This window comes from Equus caballus, chromosome 9 (genome assembly GCF_041296265.1).
Source record: "Equus caballus isolate H_3958 breed thoroughbred chromosome 9, TB-T2T, whole genome shotgun sequence".
NCBI classification, from domain to species: domain Eukaryota; kingdom Metazoa; phylum Chordata; class Mammalia; order Perissodactyla; family Equidae; genus Equus; species Equus caballus.
The window spans coordinates 58,420,923-58,434,615 of NC_091692.1; the positions used below are offsets into that span (position 1 = coordinate 58,420,923).

The window sequence follows — 13,693 nt, forward strand, 5'->3', positions numbered from 1 at the left end:
CTTTAACAGCTTCCATCACTTTGTTCTTGTTCTTCAAGATTGTAGCTCTGGTGGAATGGGATGTGCCTGTCCAGCAAGAAATAACCATCACTGATTTTCCACCTTCATCACTTTTAATTTAGTTTCCAGATCAATCTCTCGATATGACCTCTTACTGGCAACATTAGCAGTGGATTCTGTATGCTTAGGGGCCATGATGAACAAAACAGCATGAGATTAAATCAAGCACAAGAGAAAATGATGCAATCAAGAGACATGATAAACATGAGATGTATGAGGTTGCTGCCTGCATAACATGACATACTGTTTTATGGTAAACTCTTTATAAGTAGAAAGAGTACACTCTAAAGTAACAATAAAAAGTATAGTATAGTAAATACAGTCATGCATTGCATAAGGACATTTTAGTCAATGATGGACTGCGTATATGACAGTGGTCCCATAAGATTAATATCATATAGCCTTGGTATGTAGTAGGCTATATCATCTAGATTTGTATAAGTACACTCTATGATGTTCGCACCAGGATGAAATCACCTAACAGTGCATTTCTTAGAACATATCCCCGTTGGTAAGTGATGCGTGACTATATATAAACCAGTAACATAGTCATTCATTATTGAGTATTATGCGCTGTATGTAATTGTATATGTTATACTTTTATACAACTGGCAGTACAGTAGGTTTCTTTACACCAGCATCACCACAAACACGTGAATAATTTGTTGATGGCTATGATGTCATGAGGCAATAAGAATTTTTCAGCTGGGTTATAATCTTATGGGACCACCGTCATATATGTGATCTAATGTTGACCAAAATGTCGTTATGCAGTGCATGATTGTATATCATATTGTTCATTGTTATTATGCAATTGATTTTTGTATATTGATATTGTATCCTGAAATAGGTTCTAATAGTTTTGTGGATTCCTTAGGATTTTCTATATGACCATATCATCTGTGCACAAAGATAGTTTTACTTCTTTCTTTCCAATTTGGATTCCTTTAATTTCTTTTTCTTGTCTAATTTCTAAGGCTAGAACCTTCAGTACAATGTTGAATAGAAGTGGGGAGAGCAGACATTCTTGTCTTGTTCCTGATCTTAGGGGAAAAGCAGTCTTTCACCATTAAGTATGATTTTACCTGTGGGTTTTTTGTAGACACCTTTTATCATGTTGAAGAAGTTCCCTTCCATTCTTAGTTTGTTGAGTTTTTCGTGAAGGGGTGTTATATATTGTCAAATTCCTTTTTTAGCATCTATTGAGATGATCATGTGGTTTTTGTCTTTTTGTATTAACCAATGTAATATAACCAACCTTGTTAAACCAACCTTGCATTTCTGAGATAAATCCCACTTGGTCATGGTGAATAATCCTTTTCATGTGTTGCTGGTATCAGTTTACTTGTATTTGGTTTAAGATTTCTTTGCATTCATATTCATAACAGATGTTGGTCTGTAGTTTTCTTTTCTTGTTTTGTCTTTTTCTGGTTTTAGTATCAGTAATAGCGGCTTTGTAGAATGAGTTGGGAAGTATTCTCTCCTCTTGTACTTTTTCGAAGAGTTTGTGAAGGATTGGTATTAATCTTTAAATTTTGATTTTTTATGGCTTCCTTAGTAGTTTACTCTTTGCTCTTGTCAAATTACAGGTGGTTCTTGTAAATGGGGGCAGGAAGGTGGTTTTTAGAGCGATCATCCTTTGTAGGACAATTGACTGAAAGTACAGGACTCCAAATAAAATTGTTGAGTCTTCATTTTCTCTCCCAAATTCTACTAAGCAGTACTGGATACTCCACCACCAGAGGACATGCTTAATTGCAGAAACAAATTAGAAGGCTTTTATATCTTGAATTCAGAGCTACTGTTGGAAAATGCCTTTTGGTGCTATTTTCATCAGTGGAGCCATGGGTTCATGCCTAGCTAACTGCAGTGTAAGAACTCTTACCTGTAACTTATTAGTAAAAATTTGTTTAAAAACATTATTTAAAATAGCCTATTAAGAAGTGTTATACTGACCTCCTCTCGAGTAAGAGAGTCTGAGAACAAGGAGAGTTTGTTGAATCCCAGACATAACGTAAGGTAATATGAATGGTAAATATTTAGATTGTCTTTCTCCATGTTTTAAAATACTTTTGACTATTAATCACTCTACTAACTCAGTGGGAAAAATTAGCACTGAAGAAATAATAATAACAGCGAATGTTTACTAAATAATTACTATAAATCAAATATGGTTTTAAATCCTGTACATATACTATCTCTTTTATTTCTCATAGCAATCTTATGAGGTCAATACTAATATTATTGTCCACTTTACATATGTGGAAACTCAGAAACAGAGAGGTAATCTAAGTTGCTTGGTGTTATGCAGGTAGAGAATGGTAAAGCCAGAATCTGACCTAGAATATGTGACTCCATAGCCTGCCCTGAACCAGAAGTTAGAGGGGAGAAGGCATGTTCCAGAGCAAGGATTCAGATTTTTAGGGTTTCTATATTATAGGTTTTGAGTTTATAAGTCATTTCTCTCTCTCCTGATGGAGAGTAACATTTTCAGTCAACATTTAAGAAACGTTCATAAAAGGTGTACTCAGATGGTACTAAGAATTTAAGATTAGACAGTCTCTCTCTGCAGGAATAATGTAATAGGTCAGTTAATAAAATAAATATTTAGCATTTATTGAGTGCTTACTATGTTCCAGGGTAAGTGATTTACTTGTATAAATTAGTCAAATATGCAAAGTAACTCTATGAAATAGGTATTATTATTATCGCCTCCATTTTTAGATGAAGCCACTAATGCAAAGATATGTAACTTTGCCAAGTCAATTAGAAATAAGTGGCATAGCCCAGATTTGAACCTGGATAGTCTTGTTCCAGAGCCCCTGTTCTTAATCACTTTGCTATGTAATTTCTCTAAGTAAGTCACCTGACATGTGGTCACAACAATATAGTCACACCAAGAAAGCAATGATAAGACTAGATCACTGTGTTTTATGCATGTGGAGGTTGGAGTCACTTGTACAGGAGAGAAATGTGTTGTGACTGAAAGGAGGAGAAAGGCTTTTTTGTAAGTATGAGGTAGTATGAAGCAAATATGGAAATATGAAAAGAAAAGTGAATTTTAAAAAGGAGGCTATTAGCTTGTGCTTTAACAGAAGATGAGAATAGACTGAGAGGATGTGGTGTGCGCTCAGAAACTGTGCCTGCTTGGTCCTAAGGGAATTGTGATCTGGGAGGGTTTGAAGTTGTACCTCAGGGGTAAAAAGGGACAGTTTCAAAGATGAAGTTTAGAAAATGAGTTTGCTATACTCAAATAGCATGTACAGAGATCGAATCAATAGTAGATTAATATAAACTTCAATCACAAGTGTTTCTGATAATGTAAGAAGCTTCTGGAAATTAGCAGGAAAGACTTGGCCAGTTGGGGTAATATTTCTCCATTAGTACCGAAATTATAATAGTTTTCTTTTTCTTGTGATAGTAAAATCAGGAACCTGAGTTTGTTCAGTACTTTTTCTCATGGGAACGCAAACATTTCCCATTGTTCTTCAGTTTTCCTGCGAGGCGTTCTGCCACCAACGCAGGGCTACGTCTTCAGACCTCGGTGTTTGAGTGAGAATAGAGTAGCACCAGAGCCAGTCAGTGACCAGAGAGCTGGGTATATCCAGGCCAGTTTTCTTCCACATGTGCGGGTCTCCTGATGGGCTTTGGAGCTCTCTTGGTCTTCTTGACCACGTGTTCCCCTTTGGTCATGAAGGCACTGTTAATGTTCTTCTGAGTTTGAGGCAATTTGCAACTTTAAAAGATCATCCAAATTATCAAAATAAATTTCATGTAATATTTTCAATGAGATGGTTATTAAATTCAAGTTTCTATTTACCAAAAAGAAAAATCACATTCACATCAAAAGCAAATAAACCAATATTGCCCACCTGTCCTTTTCTTCATATGCAAACAAAGATCAGTGAAAGTCAAATGTCAAATGCAGACACTTTTTAAAAGATATTTTTGGTCCATTTCCACTTTTAGGGTAACCTGGTGGCTTCTTTTCTCAAGTCCTCACACAGGTGTCCAGGAATACCAGGATGGTGTGCCAAAGATCCCAACAGCCTGTATTACAGTGGAAGATGCAGAAATGATGTCAAGAATGGTTTCTCGTGGGAACAGAATTGTCATTCAGCTAAAGATGGGGGCAAGGAGCTACCCAGATGCTGATTCCTTCAACACTGTAGCAGAGATCACTGGTAGCAAGTATCCAGAGCAGGTGAGTGAAGGAGGCAGATGGGCTGTCTGGGAATAGGGTGTTGTGGTCAAGTTTCAGTTTTTTAGAGATAGTTTGGGAAAGAGAGAACATGAATCTGCAGAGATCGTCCTCATAGACCCATCAAATGCAGATACTTCATATATATTTTTTCCCATTAAAAGTTTTACTACATTGACTAAAAAAGACAGGACTAATTGAAGGATGAAATGGGATCCGTGGTGTGGAAATTCAACCTCTGAATAGCTGAGGGCAGTGTTTGTACGTTTGTGTTGTATTTATTCCATTTGGAGCCATCTTGGCATTTGAGATCACACCAATAGCTAATAGTTATTATACTTATTACGTGAATTATTTTACTTGATCCTTCTAATACTCACTCAAGTAGGATCTATTTTCTTCATTTCACAGGTGAGGAAACTAATATAGAGGGAAACTCACTTGCCTAAGTTCCACACAGCTAGTAACTGCCTGAGAAGGGACTCATATCCAGGACCTTATGAGTATTAAACCAAGCTTTAAACCACAGTTTATGTGCAATTTCCAGAGTTTTTTTTTTTAAAAAAAATTCTTAGCAAAGTTTGAAAATCAGATAGTCCTAGAGGCAGATCTAGACTCTATACTAGATGAAAGTTAAATAATTTTAGCAAGTTTCTTATTCTCGGAGTCTTACAGAACTTATCTGCAAAGGAAGAGATGATGCATGTAACTAACAGGATTATTGTGAGGACTAGATTAGATAACGCACATCAAATAGACTAGTACAGTATTTGGCACATACAGGTGCTCATTAAATGTTTACTTTCTATGATATCAAGTGTGCAAAACCCAGTTTTTGTGAGGTTTCTGGTACAAATTTCCTTTATCAGGAGTTATTGAAATTCTAAAAATAACACTTAAAAATAAAGCTATTCAGGAATTTCAGACTTGTGCTTTGTTTAAGGAGATCAATGGGATAAAGGAAAAAGTGAATAGTGATGGAGTTTGATGATGGAGAAACAAACTTTCTGCACATGTCTTGACTCAGGGCCTCTCCCAGTACAGATTAGTTTTATGTTCAGGACCCTTTTCTCCCATCCCAAATTACCTGCTTCAAGGACCTGGGTATGCATCAACATTGGGGTTGTAACCACAGAGATAATGGAAAAGCAGGATCTCAGTTGGAGCATAGGATGTCAGATAGCTATGGAGAAACTACAGTTTCAGATGTTGAGAAAATGAACAAACAAGCCCAGCCCCTTGCTTCTTTAGGAAACTGATAACAACATAAGAGCCAAGAGTCTATATTACAGATACCCAATAGTCAGACTCCTTAAGGTGTGACCCTTACAAGTATTCTCCTCAGTCAGTAGTTCCAGGAGAAGGTGTTGCCATTTTAAAGTTGCTAGTCCAGGGCGGAGGCAGTTTGGGATTACACATCATCAATTGTCTGGGTGATTGGGCTGCTCTGAAGGTGAGTGGCAGGGTGAGTGTGTGTTATTAGGAGCCTTAATCTGAAGCAGCCAGGGGGTGTCAGGGTCTGAGGCGAAAGCATTAACACAGATAAGTTCTTGGGGCTGCAGCAGCCAGAGGGCTGAGGTAGTCCTGACTCAGACAGCTTTCCACGGGCCACTGGCATCTTCCAGGTGAGAATGCTCAGGCCTACTCCTCAGCCTACCCTGATTTTTTTTAAAAAAAATCAGCTTTGTTGAAGTATAATCTACATAAAGTAAGTTTACTAAATTTAGGTGTATAATTCCATAAGTTTTGAAAAATGTATACAGTAATCTAACTGCTAACACATCATCAGATAAAATATTTCCATTGCCCTTGTGCCCCTTGCCATCCATCTTCTCCTTTACTCCCGTCCCCCCGGTAACCGCTCATCTGCTGTTTGGAACTATAGTTTTTTCTTCTCTAGAATTTCATAAAAGTGGAATCCTAGAATGTGCAATCTTTCGTGTGTGGCTTCTTTCACTCAGCATAATGCTTTTGAGATTTATCCATGTTGTTGTATTAGTTGTTCATTCCTTCATATTGCTGAGTACTGTTTCATTGTGTGGATATACCACAATTTGTTTATCCATCCAGCAATGTTGGATATTTGGGTGGTTTCTAGTTTTTGATGGTTAGAAATAAAGCTTTTGTGAATATTCTTGTACAAGTCTTTCTGTGAACTTATGTTTTCATTTCTCTTTGGGTAAATGCCTAGGAGTAGAATTTCTGGGCCAGCCTTAGTTTAAGCACTCTGATCTCTGTCAAGAAGCTTCCATCTCTGTATTCTGTGGGGGTAGCACCTTCCCCAGGTGGGTAGATTCCAGAGAGGTCTCAGGACTCAGGATTAAATTTTCACCTCTACTGTAGTGTTGCACAGCATTCCTAGAGTTAGTTATAAATACCTTGTTACCAAGGTGTAAAAGGTAGAAGATCAACGAAAGTTCTCCCACAAAGAAGTTACAGCATTACTTCCACAGAAAGAATGTAGATGAGTGCAGTGAAGTGAAGTCCACGTGGCTGTGCTTTATGGAGGAATTGGCCTCATAGCCTGCCTGGAACCAGAGGAGATGTCCACACTGTGAAGGGAGATGGCAAGCGAGTGTTCTCCCCGCCAGGTGGGAGGCAAGTTAATGAAGCTGAGTAAGCCCAGTGCACCCCTGAGAAATGCTGCCTCCTCCATGAAGGCTTCTCTGGTAACCATCCCATCATCCCAACACTTTATGCCACTCTTATGGTGTCATCAACCACCAGAGCTTGCAAATGCCCTGAGAAGACACTCTGTTTACTTTATTTCTTTTCTTCATTGTGCATATCCCAGGACTTGGCATACGGTAGCTTCTCAGCACATATTTTGTTTCAGTAAAATGAAGAAAGGAAATAAATGAGAAAATGGTTGGAAGATTTTCTTAATCTCAATTCTCTTTAAATCCAGAAGTTTTCCTGCCCATTTAGAACACTGATTATCCATTGGCACATTGGGCATCACTCCTAAATGCAGCTCTATGTCTCCAAACTGGAACACCTCAACTCCTTCATACCTGATTCCTACCTTGGTTTCTTGTCTCTGTTAAAGGAACCATATCTGCCTATCAGTACGGTTAGAAAACTTCAAGTTATTTTCCATCCTTTCTTCTTTATCAATGGCCTACAGCCAGGAGCCACATCCTATTTCAGTCTACTTTCAACATATTTAAAAAAAAAAAAATGTGTTCCTGCCTTGCCTTTACTGTCATTATTGTCCTAATTCAGGTTCTTGCTGTTTCCCTCCTGATTTTTTTCTTCTGATCTCTCCCCTACTTCTGTATTTTTGCAGTGCAGCTCAGAGTTGTCTTTTAAAGATCGCCACATGGTGTTTCCCTGCTTCAGGCCCTCTCTCCCATCCCCTATGAGATAAAGGTTATGATAAAGATAAATGCTGGGGTGAGCGATCAACGGTGAGCAGAAGACAGAAGAAAAGAGACAAAGAGAATGGGGAGTTTTGGACGGCTAGATGGGAGGGAGAGGCAGTTATAGTTGAGGAAATTAGATAGTACTATTCATAAATGAGCAGAAAATGAGAAGGAAGAATGCGGGAAAGGAAATGTCTGATGGAGATTCAAATGCCAACTAAGCATTGTTCTTTCATTGGCTGTGAGGAAATTCAGCTCTCCTAAACGCTGACAAACTTTCCTAAAATCATTCAACTTTATTTTTAATTATCAGTAATGCTAACAGTGACATAAATGTTGGTCTTGATAGTTTAGGTTGACCAACTTATCAGTGACACATCATTGCTGTCTTGCTGTCTATATCATACTAAAGAATAGTGCTAAATGCTGACCAAATCAGTTGCAATGGAAATTATCTCTAAAAAAGAAGAGAGTATATTGAAATTACCATTATTTTGCCTGCAGGTTGAACATCCTGGGTGACTTGAAGGTGAACTAACACTCATGCAGTGGCTGGTAGACACTTTAGTGCTAATACCTAGCATATCCCCTTACATCTTATTATTCATGTACAACACATTTACGAAAGGAAAGCAATTAGCACATGTAGAATCGTTCTGATTTGGCCCAAGAACCGTGAACAAGGTGTGAATTTCAGCTCTGGAAAAGTGTGTGTGTGATTGATGAAGCATTAATATTTTCAAAACCCTATTGCATAATCCAGCCATAAGCCTGGACTGAATTAACCACAGGCTTTTAAAAATGCCAGTAATACAAACACTTTATTGGGTTTCAACTTGTGAAAATGGCAGAGAAGGGGTATTATACACATTAATCCTACCCTCTTCCTGAACAACCCACAGTGGCATGTTTTGGCTCCTCCAAGCCCAGAAATCTCTCTCTGCTTTGACCTCTTCAGAAACTGCTCCTCTGTGATATGGGCATGTTGTGGAAAATTCAGCAGACTTTGAACACTTCAAGGGGCTGCATTTTATTGGGGGAAAGCAGTCCTCTAGAAGCTCTGACATTCAGCCTCTGAACTCCTCCCTCTCAGACAGCTTTATCTCTGGGAAACCATTTATCTTTGAGGCCCATCTGTGGTTGAGAATGAGTGTGAGAGAGTGACAATGAGACCTCTTTGACTTCTGAGCTGATACTCCCTGGTGCTAAAATAGCAGTATTATTTCTATTCCCCTGTCTTAACAAACTAATTTGCATTGGAAAATTCATATGAAACTTGTTTCCGTCCATAAATAGGTTTCATTTTTTTTATCAAACCAAAGGAGGTTATTCCAACACTTAGAGAGTTAGGGGTCTTAGCCATCTAGTACCAGTTCCCTGACCTTCAGATGAGGAAACCCAATCCATGGGTGACTTGTCCCAGGGGACACAACAAATATGTGATAGGAATGTATCTGGAATGTGACTCCAGATTTCCTGACCTCCATTTCTTTCTACTCCAAAGATATTCCATTATGCCTGGGCACACCTTAGCTGGATAGCATCTAAATCTGAGGAATGTAGGTTGATTCAGGATGCAGGCAGTGCTATTCCTACCAAGTCATTACACAGGAGAGATTGTGCCTTTCTTTCATGTTTTTTCTACTGCCATCTCTTTCCTAGGCACAAAGAGCTCTCAGAAATACTGTCCCGTGTTGTCTTAGAGTTTCCTTAGCGCTCTCATGAGGGTTATCATGAGGGAAACCCACCTGTGCTTGTTTTGTCTCTTCTACACATCCTCCCTCTATCAAGTCTTTCTCAGGTCTCATTTGTTTTTAGCTCCTTGTCACTTTGAAAGAGAATCTGATGGATGAACCACTCCTGTGGTGTTAGTGACTCTTTATGATTCCGTATTCCCCTATGCCCCTGTTCATACCCCTTCATGCTCACCAATCAGATAATCAGGTGTTTCTGCCTTATCAGAGAACCATAGACAAAGCCCAAATAAAACTGCTATCAATCACATCATTTAGAAAAGCTTTTTGTTTTAAAATAATTTTAATTCACAAGAAGTTGCAAAAATAGTGCTGAGAGTCCAGGTGTACCCTTTGACAAGCTTCCCCAGTTATAACATCTTAAATAATCATGATACATTAACCTGATGAGGAAGTAGTGAGAAGATACTCCTGAGAGCGAGTTGCTTTCCTGTAAGCAGGGGCTGCCTTGTGGGCATCCTCTGTGTAGTGCCCAGTGTAGGGGGGAACCCTGTCCTGACATTAGCCCAAACAGTTCTTTCCTGGGCTTAGTTTATGACGCTTCCAGGGTGTCCCACTCAAACAAATAAGCAAACAAACACAGAAGGGTTGTACTCAAATTGACCTGATGAGTGGGGAAATTACCTGAAACCAGGGGTTTAGTTCATCTGTAGGAGAGACTTTCTCATGATAGTAGATTCTCCACTGTTGGCCCTTGGGGCTGGCCCATTTCTTTTGCTCCTCAGTGATTTGCTAGACATTATTCTGAGGTCTTGCTTAGTAAATGCAATATTTTAAAGATGGTAATATATTCAAGAATTCTTCTGAGGGAATTGTGTGGAAAAGAAAAGTGTTTTGGAGATTTTTTTTTGATTGATAATATCTGAAGCCGTTTTGATAAAGCCTTCATGAGTGGATTTTTTTTTTATACATGCCATTTTCCTACAGCAGTTATTTTCATGGATTCAAAGAACATTTCAGTTTCATATGCCAGTATTATTTCAAATATAATGCAGCACTATGAGGCTAGTGGAAAACATTGAAATGAAAGCTCTAGTTTGTTAACTGGACAGTTCACTTTTCCTTTTTCTTTTTAGTGTGGGGCAGGGTTTCTCAACATCATCACTATTGGTATTTTAAGCCAAATAAGTCTTTGTTGTGGAGGTCTATCCTGTGCATTGCAGAATATTTAGCAGCATCCCTGGCCTTTCGCTCACCCCTCGTAGCTATGACTGTCAAAAATGTCTTCAGACATCGCCAAATGTCTGAGACAGAAGTCACCCCAGATTTAGAATCACTGGTGTGGAGTAATGGAAAGAACACTGGGTGGGTGTTCCCAGGCTTTGGATCTGGTTTTACTTCTGCCACAAACAAGCTGAGTGACCTTGGGCCACTTAATCCTTCAACTATAGAATGGGAGACTTTGTCTGGAAAAGCTAAAAGGTCAATTCAAGCCCTAAAATTTCATTATTCAAAAAAAATACTTGGAGATTATCATCAGACTGATGGTGCACACTGTATACTGTTAAATAGTAACAAGACATAGTGGGAGCCTTTTCATTATTTCACGGACTAGGGATGTCGGTATGGTTTTTTTGTTGTTGTTAATATTCTGTGTTCAAATACAGTCACAAACTCTTCTATCGAAAAAGTTAAACAAATTCCTTTTTTTTGGTGGCACTTCTTAAGGCTTTAATGTTCTAATGTGCACTGCAAATTTTTAATAAGTAGTTTTGCAATATACCCCAAACTTTTTGAGAGAGAGTAGGATAGTGGCATAAGATCCATTGGGTAGCTTATATTTTAGTGTTTTTTATATTAATTTTATTCACCTATTCATTTATTAATTCAACACACATTTATAGCTGTGTCAGGCACAAGGATTATAGCAATAGCATTGGGTGGGCAGTATAGCACTGTGGTTAGTTAGAAACATAGCCTGTAGAATTCAAACCCCACCTCTTACATTTTGTTGGAGACTTATTTTGTCTCTCTGGGCCTCAGTAAATATTAGCCTTCTCTGGAGAAGGGAGAGCTTATCCAAAAGCGAGGAGTTGAGAAATATTAGAGGGGCACATCAGGAAGGATAGGCCACAGAGGACCAGGCACGGGGCATGCCACGTGAAGGGCTGGGACTTCGTCTTGTTGGCGATAGGGAGTCACTGAAGGGTCTTAGCAGTAGATTTACATTTAGTTCCCTTTGGCCACTGTATATGTTTAAAGGGGCAAAAACTGAAATTCAGCCAGGAGATAACAGGACTTGAATTGAGACGTTGAAATAGTGTTGGAAAAGAAGAGAAGAATTCAGGAAATGCTTAGGAAATACAATTTGCAGTTATTAAAGGTTGGATACAGGAGAGAAAAAAATGGAGAAGTGCAGTTTGGATGACTAAGATAATTCACTCATTAATTTACAAGAATTTATTGAGGAGCTGGCCTGGTGGCGCAGCGCTTAAGTTCGCACGTTCCACTTCTTGGCGGCCAGGGGTTCGCTGGTTCGGATCCTGGCTGTGAACGTGGCACCACTTGGCAAAAGCCATGCTGTGATAGGCGTCCCACATATAAAGTAGAGGAAGATGGGCATGGATGTTAGCTCAGGGCCAGCCCTCCTCAGCAAAAAGAGGAGGATTGGCAGTAGTTAGCTCAGGGCTAATCTTCCTCAAAAAACAAAAAAACAACAGAATTTATTGAGCTCCTACTATATGCTGGATTTATCAGATAGCCCTCACAGCACTTGGAGCTTGATGGGGACAAAGGTAGAGACAGGTAAATAAACAAGGTACTGTAATAGAAGGTGGTAGGTGCCATAATATGGCAGCTATATGGTGCAATGGGCACTGATTTCAGGGGTAACCATCCTGGTCAAGGAGGCCAAGGAAGGCTTCCTGGAGAGATTGAACTTATTCCTACAGCATGAGTAGTTACCATGAGGAGTTAACCATGAGGAGTCAACCAGGTTAAAGTTTATGGGTTTGGGATTGAAATGGGGAATATTCCAGGCAGAGGAAGTAGTATGTATGAAAGCCCAAAAGTAGTGTCATTCTTTTTTTAAGGAATGTGATGTGATCTCCTTTAATTTACGAATTCATTTGATAATGAACACTGTTTTCATGGAGTTATACTGTAAAATAACCTAAAGAACAAGGCATGGCCTATTTCATGTTTATGTGTTTTTAAAAATAAATTATTAAAAAGTTCAGCAGTCCCTTTGGAATGGCTTTAATGTTGATGCTGTCAAGACCCTTGTTGAAGGAATAAATAAAATCTGATTGACATGGTGGACAAACTCATTCCATACATAATTGAATAGTTAGAGGCTGTGCAGCAAATGCAGCTTTGCCTTTTATCTGAATATGTAGTCTGATGATTTGTAAAACCTTCTTAATGGGTACATCAAGTTATTCTGCCTGGGTGGGAGCCTTTTTACTAACTTAAGCAGCTGTTTAAACTTTCATAGGCAAAGTAATTATTAAATCTTTCATGAACATAGTGGTTGGAACATTTGTTCACGTCTTAACCTTGAGTTGGAAAGTTTTGGGGGGGGGTTTAAAGAATTTTAAGCTGGCAAATTTCATTCTTTTTTTGCTTTCTTATTATAAACTTTTTATGGCTTAGAAACAGCCAACCTAAATCATAGAAGGAAAAATGCATGTGTGGCAAGCATGAGACACTTCATTGTTTATTTTTCAAATTTCTTAAATGTGCTTGTAGCTGTGCGTGCCTGTGGCCTCATAAAGACGGCAAATGGAAATAGCTCAATCCAGACAGGCTTTAGATAGATAGCCACCCAGGTAAGCAAGGCAAACCTTGGAGAGTACGCTTTCCTGGGATCGATAAGTCATTGTGGTGTTTCACAATGGAACTTGCAAGCAGGAGGATACCATCCTTCATAGCTTTGAACACTTTTCCCTTATTAATGGTGGAGCCATTTAATAATAGTGATAATCGTAAGATGAATAATAATGCACATTTATGGAGTACTTACTATGTAACAGGCACTATTCTAGATGCTTCTCATGTATTTTCTCCTTAATCTTCACTATGAACTTGTCAAATAAGCAATTCTGTTATCCCCATGTTACAGATGAAGAAACTGAAGCTTAGAGAGGTCACAAAGTTAGTAAAGCTTCTGTGTGACAGAGGTAGGAGTTAAACCCAAGTTTGTCTTATCCCAGAACCTGTACTCTTTAACAATTCATTCTCTGGTACTTCTTAGTCCCTTTCTATTGTAGTTTGTGAAATGCTACTGCCTAAACAGGTTCCTGTCTTACCTTAAATGAAAAGAAAACCAGGACAACTGTCAGCATCATAATCAACAACAACAAATGATTATT

General features: G+C 38.7%; 1 protein-coding gene across 4 annotated transcripts in view; it reads left to right on the forward strand.

Moving 5' to 3' along the window:
• CPQ (carboxypeptidase Q) overlaps positions 1–13,693 on the forward strand; it is a 462,573-nt gene that overhangs the window by 228,196 nt on the left and 220,684 nt on the right. For all 4 annotated transcript variants that reach the window (XM_001490623.6, XM_070222379.1, XM_070222380.1 and 1 more), the window contains one exon: positions 4,057–4,264. In XM_001490623.6, the coding sequence (XP_001490673.1) occupies positions 4,057–4,264 (208 nt within the window). The remainder of the gene's footprint in view (positions 1–4,056; positions 4,265–13,693) is intronic.